We start from the raw sequence: 16,966 nt of genomic DNA, 5'->3' as shown, positions 1-16,966 counted from the left end.
TTAATATTATACACATTCTTTCTTTGTTGTGTCCTGTTCTATGAGGGCAGCGCAGAGGTCACAAACTAAAACACTCTTGTTGTAAGCCATCTGGTTAGACTTTATGAAACATATATTCTGCTTGATGGGGATAAAATGGAGTGTTATGGAGCTTTAATATTTCCTCATCCCATAACCCAATACTATACAATTATGTGTTTTAGTTAGAAGAAATTCTCTATAGTAATTCAGTTTGTTCGGAATACCATATTTGCTGGTCAGGTTGACCACCAGAGGTAACCTCAGAAAAAATCTGCCTTCATAATGTTTCACATACCAGGCCAACATGTGATGGTTTCAGAAATAATTTTGTTGACCACAAACCATGCTGCACTGATTTGTACCTATATTCTTTCCTCAATAAAACCTCATTGCAGTTCATTGAAGGTACATTCTGCTCAGGAATATGTCCTTAGAAAGTAACTGGTAGCAACAGAAGTAAAGTAAAGCCAGTGAAAGAGTAATATGAAGTAAAAAGTAAAATAATTTACCCATTTCAACTCAGGAACACTTAGGTGTGATGGATCACTTATTACCCTATATCTGGGGCCGAAACAGCAATAGTTAGTTGGATTTAATCACAAAGACGGTATCTTTGCACAAAACTATACAAACAGAAATTAAAAAATAAATAAATAAATAATTGAAACTGCTTTATCATTAGCTCCTCATCTTTGAGTGTGTGAATTGAAAGCACCCTTGAAAGGAACCACTGTGATATTTAATGCAAACAGAATGACTTGGAGTAAATTAAATGTTTTTTTTTTTTTTTTTTAAAAAAATCTACATTCTAAGTGAAATCTGCTAATGGCACCTTTCAGTTTATACTTTTGTTCTTTCCCATTCCAAAGCTCTTAAATTCTACTAAATTCTGTCTCCCTCTTCTTTCTTTTTATTTTTTTTTTTTTGTCTAAATGTATTTTAAATTGTAGCCATCTAGGTGAAAAGCGTAAGCATTTTTTGTTGCTTTTGCTCTAGCAGATTAGAACATATATTTTGGGGTAAAACTATCGTAGTTCCTGAACAAGATACCTTACTGGACATGTGATGGATACTGTGATTAACAGATGTCTCTCAAATGGTATCAGTCCTTAACATAAAGAGAGAACATCAAGTATATGTTTCTAAATAAATATAGTTTATAAACACATAGTTTAACTATAAATTAATATACATATACATCTACTGGGAAAATAACTTGTGACAGATTGCTCCTCCTCATGGTAAAATCCATGGAAAAAGGCTGAATCAGAAAACTTCATATGCTGAAACTTTTTCTCAACGTCAGCTCTAGCAAGAGTGGTTTGTAGACAGTGAAGCTTGCAAGGCATCACCCTCCTGCGAGCACTGAAAGGGGCATCTCATGTCACGGAAGGCATTAATAGGTGTCAAAGTATTTGTTAGTGTTGGTTTGTTCTCAGAATGAAGGAAACTGTCTCTAGTGATGGCATGGGTGACCTATTCATTTCTTTTTGTCATAGATGGAGAGATGAAAACATTACAGAAGGAAATTGATAATTAGCTGTGCTAATCATCATGTGGAGCAAAAATGAGTGGGGTAGTGAGATTCAGCGGAAGACATGTAGCTGTATACAGTATTGTTCTAAATTGTATATATAATGGTTGAATTAATCTCCTAGGCTTCCTTTATATCAATGGAGGAAAATGGGCAGTTTAAGCATGCATTTTATATCCTCCTACAGTTAGTAAGAAAACAGAACATTTTTAATCTTGTTGGTATAGTGCAAGATGTTATTAAGCCTCATCAAACTCTTTTGAATCTTGAATGTCTATCCTGAGTGAGTTTAGCATTACTGTACTGCAGGCTGACACGTTTTTCTGAAGTAAAAGCAGGCTAAGATGATTCTCTGCCTGATGGCAATTTACAAATGTGACTAATAGCTGAAAGGTAGTGACCTCAGCTCTCATCCAGCAACTGTTCAATATCTAAGCCCCGAGGATTCATTTCACTGCTGTGAATTTTTTGTACTCACAAAGAACTCTCTCTTGCTGTACAGAAGAGGGAATAAAAATCTTGAAAAGATGAGGCCATTAATGATTAATGATAGATATTTAAAATTCAGAAAAATCACCAAGATAGAAATATGTTTCCACAGTCAAATTTTATTTCAAGCACTTTTACTTCTTTGCAAGATTTATTAGTTGGTGGTAAAATACCAGTTGATATTGAACAATCACTAACATAAAATTTATTGACTTCAATTTGTTAGCTACAATTATTTCTATTTTTAATGTGCTATTGCTAATAGTTCTCAAAAAAAAAAAAAAAAAGAAAAAAGAAAAGAAACAGATGACTGCTCAGTGATGAGAGAACGGAAAAGGGAAATAAAATGCTCGTTGATATGTTAAAGTTAGTAGTGGTAGGACTGAGTGGGTAGTGAAACTGAAGATGAGAGTGATTTAAGCCCATTACGCTGCGTGACTGTATAGCATGGTTACTGCTGTGAGTGTAACTCATAATCAGTAATGTTCAAAATTACTGGTGATTCCTATCTCAGGTCTTTTTTTCATATGATCTTATCTCATTTCACTATCTGCTACTCTACTCCCAAATCATGCTTTCAGCTGAAAGGCTGTATAAAGGAAGATGGCATTTGAAGTGACCAGCTGATACTTTACATTGACAAATGTAGCATGCAAATGGATTTGAGAGCTCAATAAAAAGATTCCTCTGAACTTCTGTACAAAACTTGGACAGAATATCATAGATGAGAAGGCATACTAAGAGCTGCCTTCTGTGATTTACTGCTTTCTTTACTGGAAAGGCAAACCTAGGTCACTTAGTTTTCTCTACTGTTCCTAGCACAACACCTTTATTTAGATCCCTGCATTGGACCCAGCAGATAGATCCAGAGTAATTCTCCCCTATAAGTAGTCCTGAAAATGGGAGTGGTAGATGTCTTTTATTTTCAGTATATGGGAGACTGGAAGTGGTTCACCATTTGGCTGAAATAAATGAAACATAATGTTAGCTGCTTTGGCTCTTCTGAAGTTGCCTGCACCTGCTCCACCAGGGAATAGAAGTCTGTTCTGTAGTAATGCTTGGTAGATATCTCATACAGATTTGTTCCCTCTTTGAAATGCTGCCACAATCACAGTTTTTGGAGAGTTAGTTCTGAATGTAACTGCTCCATCTTCTTTGATCTTCTGGGAAAAGGAGATCTTTAGAGACAGATTTAAAATCAGCTTGGAGATATGTACAGAAAAATCCAGGGAAAACCAGAGACTGTACTTGACTTATGTCAAGTTTTGTTTTGAATCTGTCTTGAAGGCGTAGCCTATCTACTTGTTTACAAGCAATTGTTTTATTGTTTTATTTATCTTCCCCTCCCTCCTCCACCCCCATTTTAAAACAAACAAACAAACAAACAATCAAAAAACCATACAGAATAATTTTCTGATGCCAGTGACTGTGGTTAATAGAGAATGAGATGAATCCATTACTGACTTAGATTAAAGGACTAAGGGAATGCTGTTAGTTTCAATTGTAGCTCAGTATGCTCCAGGATTAAGGTCCATACTAAAGGTCCATACTAAAACTGGATATTATTTCAAATGCACTGTCATTAGTTTCACACTATAAACGTCTGTCTTCAAATAGCATTAGGTTTTTCAAATAGATCAGCTCAAGCTTAAAAATAACAAAATAAAAAATAAGGCTCCTATGAATTTATCTGCATAATAATTTCAAAGAGTTCCAGACTGTCACCCACCAGAAGTAGAAAGTTTATCAGCATACTAGGTTTATGGGAGGCAGTGGCCAAACCATAGGATAGGAAAGAATATGACAAAAAATAGTATCAATGAACATTCAAACATAAGTGCTTTTAGCGATTGTCAGTGAATGTGACAGCTGTTGTGTGAGAACTGATGCGAATGTAGTTACATAATTCATTGTTTTTTTCCTTTTTTTTCCCTCAAAGAAAAGATTTGCTCTTGACAATACTATACAGCACTTAAATACAAATAAAATGTTAAGTGTATTGTATTTAATTTTGAAAATTTAGACTGAGAAATCTAGAATGAGAAATATAGGAGCAAAAGACCCTTTACAGGTCTCTTTCAAAATGCATATTTACATCTCAAGGGGCCAATAGAATTTCAAGCATAAATACTTTGTGTATGTAGGGAGTTTTAAAAACACATATTACTGAATTGATAGAGCATAACTGTTCTCTTGCTTAGGCAGCATTATGCTCTGTCTCATAAAATGTACTTGGGGACATGTAAAATGGTTTATTAAACTTACAGTCCATAACTAGGGTTGTTACATTTTAATGTATATATTTTTTGTTCATGGATTATTGAACCACTAAATACCAACAATTTGTCTTTGTGCTGAACAACGTCTGTGAACATTGTTCTGAGTCTTTTCAAATAACTGTGTTACTCTTGAACATGTCACAAGTCCTCAACTTTTAAAACTATTTTTCAGTGCTCTCCTATATGTGAATGTGGTGCATTTAAAAGCAGGCAAGGAAGGAAATGTCTGTTTACTTTTGCATAAAATGCTTTTGTGGAGAGAAATCCATGAGGTATTTTGTAGTGGGAGATCTGCAGATCTGGGGAAAAAAATACTTGAATATAAAGTGCTGTCTATAATCATGAAGGATGTATGTAAAAATATGGAGTCATACAAAATAAGGAGACTAGCTAAATATTCCATTGCATGAATCTTTTTTTTTTTTTTCTCCTTGAAATTTAGCCATAACTTGCTGTTTAGACAATGTTTCTCCCTGTTTTTACATGGCACATGTTTCTTGCATGTTGGTAATAAGTTAGCAGCAGTAAATCTGTGGCTGCTTAAGGTGGGCCCACTTTCAGGGCCCATTTCAGGGGTATTTGGTTTGGACTGTATTTACCTTCCCTTCTGTTCCACTGTTTTTAGAAATAACTCTAGGGAAGAAGCTGAATGGCAGGGAACTGAAAAGTAGGAAAGTAGTTTCTCTTTTTTGCCTTTTCTATGTCCCCAGATCAGTCTCTGATCATCTCATCATATCTATTGATCTGAAACATCTCATTGCTAAGTTGTACCAACAGCTTTCATACACACATCTAGGATTTGTTATTAATCTAATGCCGAGGAACAGAAACTGAGAAAGTTAATGGATACATAATGCTGTGGTCTTGACTTCAAGATTTTCAGTGACAAAATATCTGTCTAAAAGAGCTTTTACTGGTGTTGATTTTATGAATGTTGTCACTGAAATAACTTTCAGCAATGTAACAACCTCAGCATTTTTGTGAAATGGCACACTGAGGTGCAAAATGCCACACTATCGTTGTCTTTTTTTTTTTTTTTTTTTTTTTTTTTTCCTTTTTCCATCTGGAAAAAGACAACTGTTTTAAAAAGTAGTAGAGTAAATTTTGAAAGGGAAAGATATAGGCTCTAAATGCACATAACTGTATTGTTACAGGCCAGAATCTCTCCTCTGTAAAGAGATAAAGATGTTTCAAATCTTTTCTGAAAGAAAGGGAATTTATACAAGACAAGAATTGTAAGAAGATTTTATCTTTTATTTTTACTTGGTGTGTCTTTGCTGTGTTAGGAATACTCATTTCATGAAATATAACCTTTAACTTATTTTTTTTTCTGTGATCCTCCCTCTCCTTTATCCTGTTCTCTCTGGTTTTTATTATTCCAGCATTTCAAATTATTTATTCTGAGGCTTGTCCATGAGTAGAAAATTTCCTAAAGAAGAGTATAGCCAAGATACATAAGAGTTTATTTCTTTGTGTTTCTGACTGAGAAATGATTTTGCCATCCCTTAGGCTATAAACTATTTTATTAGGCTGTAAGAGCCCATGTTGTCTTTAAAGGCAGGGTTAGTGACCAGACTCTGAATAGCATACATATGCCTGAAATCCATCTTTTTTTTTTTTTTAATTATTTTTTTAAATTTGTTTTAATGAGGAAACAGTTTATAGGATGTAAAGGTTCCACTGAAACCTTCTGCTTTAGCATTTAACGTGACATTGGGCATTTACCAGATCACCTGTTATCTGGAACTGCTAAATTTGGTTCTGAAAAGAATCACTTTAAGAACTCTTGAAATTGATTCCTTGAAGAATATTTTAAATTTTGTAGAATGTGAATTAAACACCTGCTATTAACAGATTATAAATTCAACAAGATATTTGAGGTATCTTTCATTTCAGGATAGTATTTCATCACTTTTATCACTGTAAATAAGAAAAAATTTCCCATTTTAAATTAATGTAAATGTTAATTAAACTTTCTTGCACCAAAATACTCTTCAGCATACTTTAATATTGCCTATGCACAACTTCTCCTGGATCTTGCCAAACCACTTATTTAAGATAAGAATTAATAAAAAGTCACCCCAGATTATTTTAAATGAAAATACTAACTTGTTTTTGAGTCTATTTCAGCTAGTTAGTGGCTATTACTTGTTTCCATCAAGAAGGCTGAGGTGGAGGGCTACAAATCTTTCTTGCAACCTTTTGGCTTCTCTGTATGTAGAGAAGCCAAAGAACTTTTTTTTTTTTTAATTATTATTATTTTTTTCCATGAGATAACTTTTGGTATTAACCATATAGTTTCCATATTGTTGAATCATGCACAGTACTTAACCTGGGAAATGAAAAATCAGTGGGAGAGAAAGACTGAAAAGTAGAAGGGAAATGAAAAAACACATACAGGTATATATGTATACAAAACAAAGAAATGGAAATAATACACATATTACTCATCAAATTTAATTGTAGCATTTTTAAGAATCACAGTCTTCAAAGCTGAGACCTTCTTACCATCTGTAATAATAGTAAGCATTCCTTCTTTATAGAAATCTATTCCTATCACAGCCAGGATCACAAAAGCAGTTGTTACACTTACATGTCAACAATTGTGACATCTGGAGAAAAATAGAATGCATTATTTCTTGGTGAGAGTGTTATATGATAAGACTTGACTGACATTTTACAAAATTTTAGATGTGTTCTGATCAGTTTATTTAATTAAAACAAGATATTCAGTTCTGCACAGTGAATGTAGATAATCTATTTTAAGCCTTTCAAACACACAAGGATAGAGCAAAGTGATATTAGTCTGGTTTGAATTACTTGTCATTTTATTTTCAGATACCTCAAATCAGCTATGCATCTACAGCTCCAGAACTGAGCGATAACACCAGGTATGACTTCTTCTCCCGAGTGGTCCCACCTGACTCCTACCAAGCGCAGGCCATGGTTGACATTGTTACGGCTCTTGGGTGGAACTACGTTTCGACACTGGCTTCTGAAGGAAACTATGGAGAGAGTGGTGTAGAGGCATTCACACAGATTTCCAGGGAAATCGGTAAGTGTGTGTTTGTCAGGTTTTGTATTAATAGCTGGCAAGTATCAAATCATTGCTGAGCATTGCCAAGGTCTATGCAAAATGATCAGAATGCCTGCAGGCAGGTGACGTGGATTCAAGTGGAGGGATTTGATTTTGGTGATTTTGCTGCTTGCGGGTCTGCCGATTTGACAGTTCTGGCACTAATTTAAGAAAAGTTCAAGTGCCTCATGCCCCTTTTGGAAAAGGGAAGCTCCTTGATAGACTTAGTAAATATGTTAAGTCTCAGTGTGGTCACGTAAGGTTGAGATTTATAAAAAGAAACTGTTACTGGGGCAAAAAACAACCACCAAATATCCAGATCTGAGGAAATGTGATTGTTAGATTAGGAAAATCATAATCCAATAATACCTTATTTTCCTTGTTCCAGAATGTATAAATCCAGAGTTTTTACTTTTGATGAATTTGAACAACAAATCTATGAAGTACAAACACATATTCTCATTGTTTTTCCTTCAGGATGAAATGTGCTATATAAATATAGGCATTATTTTGAGAATTATTTTTAAGTTCTTTTTTTTTTTTTTTTTTTTTTTAACACTACAATAGTTATTTCTGGCCTGAAAAATCAGTTATTTCTCATGAGCAGTAAGTTTTGGACACCAAGGAATAAAGATGATGAGTAGCAGCACATGGTATGAAAGAGCAAGAAACTGGCCTTTCACTGACTAAAATATTTAATGACAAAATAATATCTTTTCTGAAAAATGAATAAATAAATAAATAAAAATACAAGCAGCCTTCCTGTCCTTCCTGAGAAAGCCTGCATTAATTTACTGTTTTTGATTTTTGGGGCATGTACATATGAACTCTCTTTCTTTCAAGTCAATATGGGTGAGAAAATATCTTCCATTTCAGTCATAGGGATAACATCTCAATTGTATGGAAAGGTGCATGTGCATCTCAGGTACTTACGCTTGAACCATAAAATTTACTGATTACTCACAGCAACTTGGCAGTAAGACAAAAATGTAGCAATTCGTGCCACTTAGGGAACTTGTGTGTATGACATGCTGAGTAAGTTAACAAATAAGTATCTTCTAAGCAGTGCTGTCATGGGTGAGCCTAGGTAAACTACACTGCAATGGTTTGATTTGGAGTTGGTAAAGGAATGGATAATTCTTCCAAAATTTGTATCTAATATACAAGGTTTATCTGTTATTTCAACTACTGCAGTGATTAGATTGATTGTCCCAGAAATTCAAGAATTCATTGGCTGAAAATGACTTTTTCTTGAAAACATCTGCAGCCTATCTAATTCTGCTGATTTCTGAAAGTAGACAAATTAAAGTGCTCAGGACTATTCTGCTGTTTCTTGTTTCCACAGGTCTGAGAGTGTTTCAGATTTATTCAATGACAACTGTGACTTCACTATAATCACAATGACTTGAGACCTATTTAGAAAACTGAACTCAGAGAGTAATTATCAATGGTTTCTGTTAAAAAGGAAAAATGTGCTCTGCTTTTTTTGGCAGGGGTTTGTGCTGGATCAGGTACCAGCCAATATTTTCATGTTAAGTCCAGATGGACTTGGAATGAAGTTTTGAAGACTTGGAATGCTTGTGAAATCTGGAGGTGACTTCAAACTCAGAAGGACTGGCTAGAGAATGCTATCTCGAAAAATGATCTCAGTGTGATAGGAAATTATAGCCTGCTTATATTTCTTGTGTCATATTGTAAACCAGAGTACCATCTTTAAAATAATTTGAGTAATTCTCTAATTTGTCTGACAGTTGTGAAACCTTAATTTGACCTGTTACGAATTTTGGCCCTCCCTTCACAAAGGGTGAGAAAGTCTACAAGTGAGAAGGAAGTCACAAATCTTGAAAAAGTGGTCTGTGCAAGACCACAACTGAGCAAGGTAGTTCGTAAGCCTGAAGAAGCGTTGATTAAAAAGGGAAGATGATGAAAGTAATGTTTTCAAACAGATAAATGGCTTTTACAGAAAGGTAGGGGACCACACATTCATCCAAAGTCAGTGTATCTGACTAGAAATAATAGAGTTACTCTACAGTATGGTTCAGTGTAGATTTGAAGAAAACATCTTTCAATGTTTAAGATATTGAAGCATTAGACCAGATGGCTTGGGGATGTTTTGGAGCCACCACTGCTGAGAATCTGAGAGAATGCATTAGATGAACATCTGCCCCAAGATTATATAAGTGTACTTAACTCTTCCTTGGGGCTGGGAGGTGGATCGGATAATATTTTAATGCCCCTTCCAGTCTAATTCTATTATTCACTGTCCTCATACTTTTCACCTGAATCATAGGGTTGGAAACTCTTTTAAAATAGGAAGTTCAAACAGCCTCTAATGATGAGGCCTGAGATAATAAAGTCTTGGTAGGTTTATAAAAATCGTCACATAGTATGAGACTGTACACAAAACAGGAAAACATGTTAATAAAAAGTGTATGAGGAGTACCTAATGAGGACATTGCTCCCCTTGTGCTGCTGGCATAAAAATGCATAGGACAGCTCCTTTCTAAATCCATTACATACTTTTTAAGATAAGTGACCAACAACTGGAAGCAAAATGAATGTGAAGATAAGCATAATAGAAAGCAATAAATTTGAGGAAGGGAAGTGAAATAAATTGATAGATTCATTTCTGAAAAAAAAAAAAATAGTGCCTTAGAGCGCAGTTTTGAAACTATGGTTATGATAGCATGGGTTTCTTTTTTTTTTCTTTTTTTTTTTTTTTTTAACATTTTCTCTAATCAGTTCAGAATGAATGATGGCTAAGGTTTTTAAATATTTTTAAAACAGAAGATAATTTCATGTGCTTTAATTGTAAGTACTTATTTGTCATGATCTTTTTGCCTCTAACATCCAGTTTGGTTGGTCCTTTGTTCAACTCCTATTTCTTGATCAGTAACAGAAGCAAAATGGAACAGGCTCACAAATGATATGTGGAATACTGAAAAGGTCAAAGTGGTGCCACTGTGACATGTCACAGAATATATTACATGTCAAAATTTACTCTCATTTTAATGACAAAGATTCTGTTTGGGACAAAGGATAGCTGGAAATTAAATATATTACATGACAAAGATTATAAAAATAATAGGGAATGATACTTATTCCAACTTGCTGTTCCATGTATTATTATTTGAATACAGTGATTAAATTTATAATATTTTTTACTCCCACAAGAAAATTAATCAATGATATTACTATAATCATTTTGGCATAATGATCAAATCATTTTGGTACATTGGCCAAAGGAGTGAATTGATACCAAATGCATAAGAGTTTAAGCATTAAACTGAGAAAAACTAACTCTCTGGGAGAAGCTAAACAGAGGAGAAGAAGGAATCACATTTTACCAAGTCCTCAATAAAGTGTCATGATGAATACTGTTCCTGTATTTACATTGCTGTAAATGATGTTTGGCAAAATAGATGTTGTTAAATCTCTAATCAGACTTTCTTTTAATGGTTCCCCCCACCATTCCATTCATACCAAATGAATTCATGCCATAAATTCATACCAAATGAATTTACCATCAGTGATAAAATCATGGCACCCTTTTCACTTTTCTAGAGATAACAAAAACATTTGGTTGAGAAAAATATGATTGGGGGTCAGAATACTTGCTCAGTTAGTTAAATGTTTGTACTGATAAATTGGTGAAATCCATGAATCACATATGAAATGCTACATGAGAGATTTTACCCCTATTAATGGTCAATGAAACATTGACACAAATGTTAATAGGTATTTGCTGTGAAACACTTACGAAAAAGGGAGGTAAAAATGATGTCAGTGAACTGTAGCTGATCATTAAGAAAAAGCTAGAAAAATTAGCCTTGCTTACTCCTTTTGTCTTGTATGTCCATATTGCACATCTTGCCAGAGGTACATATTTAAAAAATAAAAAATAAAAAAAATTTTTACAAGATCTTTGGCTGAGGCAAAATGACATGGTTTTGTTGGAGCTTTACCCTAGATGAAAACCATATACTTCATGCCAAATCATACTCTTGATTGCTTACATTTAAGATTTTGTAGATTTACCTATTCTCTTTACTCTGATATATTGAAGTTAATAACATTTTTCTGATAGGGGCAACGGCTTGTGGCTCGTCATAATATTTTACCTTTACAGTCACACTGATAACTATACATGTATACTTGATGAATATGTATACTGAATTAATTCTACACTAACTTTATTTAAATTGCATCAGATTTCAGCATAGCTAACTGTATGTTATTTACATGGATAACGGTCTGTGAAAACATTTGTCTTTGACATAGTTCTTGGGTCACCTCATCTCTTGTCACTTTTTTAAGCGTCTACAGTAGTGTGCTGTATCTCTGCTTTTCTCCAATTTTTTGATTACTTCAAATCTTTAATATCTTTTGTACTTATAAGGCATTCACTGGATAAATGGAAAGTTTAGTGGGAAGTGGGGAGGGAGGGATACACCTCTAGAGTTCATAACCTTTCCTCTCCACTGAGATGATTCATAGATAATTTAGAAATAAATAAGACTGATTGCTATTTAGATTAATTCACATATCCAACAGTAATCTTTTTTATATCTTTGATATTAAGCTAAAGCTTTTTATATCTTGTTAGATAAGCTGATGAATAGACTTGTTTCCCTCTACCTTCCTCCCCCCAAGATGTTATTTCATAGAAGATTAAGAAGTCTTGCAGCATGAAGACTAAAGAAATACAATATATAACATTTAACTTTTTTTAATTTTTTTTTTTTCTGCTTTAGAGACTGGATTGAAGCTTAACACATTAATTTTCACAACTAATAATATTCTAACACACCCTCACAAAGGGGAAACAGTTTAATTCAATTTTAAGTTTTACTTTATATTTATGCAGCTGAACTCTATTGATAACACTGTATTTCAAGCTGCAAGCTGTAATTAATAATAAAACTACATAATTGGCTACAGGAAGTTCAAAGTAATGTTTGAAAAATATGAAATCAGATGGTAGGTGTATTAATATTGCAAAAGCCTGAAAGTGATTCCAGCAGTTTTTAATATTTGTACCATTTAGTACCTGATAAAGAACAGTGTAATTCTAAGGGATTTGCAATGAAGAACCATTTTAATTTCTCTCAGAGGTGCTAATCATTATGATATTCTGCAGCCTTAATTTTATATATATATATATATATTTTTTTTTTCCTCTATAATTTTAAGGCAGCATCTCAGAACAGTAAGCACACAGTGTCACTTTCCTGGTATTCTCTGACCCTCCTGTGACTGCTGGAAGAAGGGCTTCTTTATCTTTAATAGCTCTTGAGGACTTTCGTCTTCAGTGAATTAGTTGAAGCACTTTTTTAAAACTGTTGTAGAAAGCTCACTAGCTACAGTGGACATGAAAAAAATAAAATAAAATCAGAAAACTTCCGTAGATCTGGGTTTTGTGCCTGCCCTAAAGAGTATGTACTGTCCAGTGGACTGTGCTGACAACAGTTGCACAACCAAACCTTACCACCTTAACCAGTGTGGCACTGATTCTCCAGTGATCTTGAAAGAGTTTATTCCATTCAGATTTCTTAACTTTGTGGCAATTTAAGGCAATGACATCCCTCAAATGGATATTTTTAAGCAACTATGGCAGGAAAAAAAAAAAAAAAGCCTCTAAGTAATTTACAGACAGTATAATTTGTTCACAGATTAACTAAGCATTGTGGTCATGGATTCAAAACCACCATTATACTTCAATACTTCTGGAGTGAATGCAGTAGTTATGAAAGCTAGCAGAGACAGTCCCAAGGGGACTTTAATTTGGAGCTGGGGATAGATGCTATCCCTATGCTAAAAGCTTGTATGCTAAAAACTTCCCTTTGTTCCTCTACTGGAAAAATTACTTATATTCTACAGGAGGCAATTTGCAATTTGATTCTGGAAAGCAGTTGTGTGCAAGAAGTAGGGACTTCTTTATGTGAAGGAAGTCAGTAAATACCTCCCTGAACTCACTGGGTTTAGCAAAGGATTCAGTGCACAGAAAGATCATCTCCGAGGTTGCTGACAAAGCTTCAAGTAGGAAGGCCTCATGCTTCCCACCTGGTTTTGCTCACTGATATTTATTGTCTCAAGCCAGCTGGGGTGTGAACTGCAGTCAAGACTGAGTTCATTACTTCTTTTTATATGGTACAGTTGCCAAATAACAGTGATATTCAATCTCTTCTGAGTCTGAAGCTGATTTCATTTTGCTTAGAGTAGTCAGCCCTTGGAGAGTGGAGACAAATAAGCTCCTCAGAGCAAGGACAGTACATTTTCACAGTGATGCCTATTATGGAATTTACTGAGAATTTAGAAAACTCTGTAAATTATATGTTAAGAGCTCATTATAATATGGAAGAACTCTGAACCATTATGTGTATACTCTCACGTTTCACTTTACTTCTATAAGTACTGTAGAAGGCATTGGACTATCTGACCTCTTTTTATTTTTACTTCACTTAAACACCATACTTCATTTAAATATCCAATATTTGCATTGGTTGTAAGCACAACTGCAAAGAATATTAAAAATACCCAGGAAACAACTTGTGTCTCAGCAGTGTTTTCAGTGCAATGGCTTATTTGTAGAACCTTTTACTTAGTCTTGTTATCCAGCTCAAGATTTTTAAATGTAAAAATACAAATAAAATTATACGTGTATTGATGTTAATTTTAAGAAAGCAATCTAACTAGATTAAAAGCATACTTTTGTTGAAATACAGTGCATGGTGCTCAAAGTGCATATGCATTTTTATTATTTTTTATTTTTTTCCAAATACATTGTTCTTTTCAGCAGTCTTTAGGAATTACAAATTTCAGTGACTTAAACAAGTCAATAGTTTAAAAAAGGAAACAATTTCAAACAAGATGTAAGGTATAGTTTTTAATTTTAGATGTGAATAAACATTAAAAGTACTAGGGCATACTGATTTATTTCTTTGGGGTTTAAATCAATAAGAAAAATCTCTCTAAAAAGTTCAATACAAGATGTTGAGCCAAATCTAGAAATCACTGGTCAAAGTATAAACTATGTTATGCCTGATATCAGATCTTTATTATTATTATAAGGGCACTTTCTGGAAGTATGAGCTGTTATTAAACATTCTGAAGTAAAAGGTAGGATAAATATATAGTTGTTAATGTACCACTAGATCTTTGCAGTGACTGAAATTTCTCACATGCAGTTTTGGTTATTAGTGTGTGTTACTATTGAGCCTGTAGCTTCACTTAAATTCTGCAACTCTCTTTTGCTAGAAAGTGTTCCAGAACAAATAATTCACACATAATAACAAAGCTCCTGTGAAAGCAAACTTAAGAAATGTGTGAATCAAAATGTAGCCATTCTTTTTTTTATGACCAGATTTCACACATGCCCATTAACAGGAACTAGTTTTTAACAGAATTAATCCCAGTAGATATTACTGTTGCAAATGAAAGTACTTGTAAAGGGGACACTAGAAGGTAAAGCATGAAGGACACGCAATATGATTTGCAGTCTGAATAAACATGTTTGTTTTTGCATTACGATATTGCTGTGGTGCAAGACAGAGGGCAGGTGTGGGAAATACTTTGATAGTTTATTTTCCACGGTGATTGTTCTTAACCTGTAAAGGACATTCTGTCAATAGCAAATCACAGATGCTTCACAGATTCTGTGCTGAGAGTGATATTTTTTTCTTCTTTATCAGGAACTAAGAGATCCTTTGTCCTGTATTTTCTTATAAACTTCTGTTATTGTCTCTTCAGCAGAAAGCTTGCTTTCACACAGGATTCAGTATGACACCATCTGTATTATAGTGGTGTGAATAATTTGTGTTGAGTCCAGCTTGAATCAGAGAACAAATCTACAGGCCATGGCAAATTCTTGATCAAAGGCTCTGCAAGTGAACTTTGCCAAGATAACATTTAATAGCTTTCCTTTCCTAGGATTCAAAAAATTTGGTGAGGAACACCTATTCAGCCCTTGTAAGGCCCCACTTGGAGTGCTGCATCCAAGCAAAGGGGCCCCCAGCAAAACAAGGTTGTGAATCTGTTGGAGCAGGTCCAGAGGACAGCTACAAAGATGATCAGAGGGCTGGAGCACCTCTCCTATGAAAAAAGGCTGGGGATGTTGAGCCTGGAGAAGAGAAGGCTCCAGGGAGACCTTACTGCAGCTTTTCAATACTTAAAGGGGGCTTATAAAAAAGAGAGCAGTAAGTGGGCTGTTGGGCTGTATTTACATATTCTCTTTTGTCAGCACATTAAAAGGTTCCCAGAATTTGGACTGTAATCTTCATTGTGCTGCACTGGTTTTTAGTCAATAGTGTCATTCATGTTAAGAAGTTGCATCTGGTAAAGAGAATTTCCTGTCACCTGAGTTTGCTCAGAAAATTGTATTTTCTGTCTTTGCCTTTCTGTATATTGGTCTGAACGCCTTTCTGCCTTTAAAAGTTTTCTAGTAGTTTAAAACATTAGTGTTTTTGTAGCTTTGCTTTCTACCTCAAGAAATGTCTCTCTTAACTACAACATGTGAGAAATGTCTCATGATTGAATGCTAGCAAGATTTTCATGATCAGTGCTTTCATGTTCCGTTTTGGGCTCTTCAGTATAGGACGGACGTTGAGGCCTTGGAATGTGTCCAAAGAAGGGCTGTGAAGCTGGTAAAGGGCCTGGAACACAAGTCCTGTGAGGAGTGGCTGAGGGAACTGGGGTTGTTTAGTATGGAGAAGAGGAGGCTCAGGGAAGACTTTATTGCTCTCACCTGAAAGGAAGGTGTGGGGAGCTGGGGGTTGGCCTCTTCTCGCAGATAACTAGTGACAGGTCTAAAGAGAATGGCCTCAAGTTGCACGAGGGGAGGTTCAGGTTGGAAATGAGCAAATATTGATTCTCAGAAAGAGCAGTCAGTCATTGGGACAGGTTGCCCAGGGATGTGGTGGTGTCACTGTCCCTGGGGGTGTTCAAGGAAAGGTTGGATGTGGTGCTTAGAGACACGGTTTAGTGGGTGACATTGGTAGTAGGGTGATGGTTGGACCAGATGATCTTGGAGGTCTTTTCCAGCCTTAATGGTTCAATAATTCTATGAGTTATGCCTGCGGTTTAATCAATGAAACACTGGAATGGTTGGACTAAGTCTTGCTCTGCAGGTCAATATCTTGTCTCTAGTGGTGTCCTCAGTTATATGGAAGCGAAAGATACCAAAATCTTATTTAGCATGCACAATTACCTATACAAACAGTGTAACCCTGTGCATTTAGTGGTTGATACTTAGATTTCCCAAAGAATGAAAATTTATATCCATTATAATTTCTTCGTGTTATCATTTTAACCTTACTTCTTGAATCTCCTCTTGTTTTGATAGTAGGAGTGGTACACAGGAGAATCCAGTTAACCTCCTCAGTAATGTGCCTTCCTACTTATTTTAACTTGGAGTTGGAAGATATGAAGTAATTGCAGCTTAATAGTTTTTGTTGACAGTTTCTGGATTCCTTACTTCATTTATATCTCTGTTAAACTGTGTAGCTGTGACTGAACACTCCAAATGAAGCCTTGCTGTTGATTTATGTAGTGTCATTGTAATCTCATTTT

General features: G+C 34.8%; 1 protein-coding gene across 4 annotated transcripts in view; it reads left to right on the top strand.

Annotated features, from left to right (window-relative positions):
* Positions 1-16,966, top strand: part of GRM8 (glutamate metabotropic receptor 8) — a 349,252-nt gene that overhangs the window by 57,491 nt on the left and 274,795 nt on the right. For all 4 annotated transcript variants that reach the window (XM_068669623.1, XM_068669626.1, XM_068669622.1 and 1 more), the window contains exon 3: positions 7,162-7,378. In XM_068669623.1, the coding sequence (XP_068525724.1) occupies positions 7,162-7,378 (217 nt within the window). The remainder of the gene's footprint in view (positions 1-7,161; positions 7,379-16,966) is intronic.

Source organism: Anas acuta, chromosome 1 (assembly GCF_963932015.1).
Source record: "Anas acuta chromosome 1, bAnaAcu1.1, whole genome shotgun sequence".
NCBI classification, from domain to species: domain Eukaryota; kingdom Metazoa; phylum Chordata; class Aves; order Anseriformes; family Anatidae; genus Anas; species Anas acuta.
The sequence above is the reverse complement of the archived record's forward strand: the minus strand, read 5'-3'. Positions and strand labels throughout refer to the sequence as shown.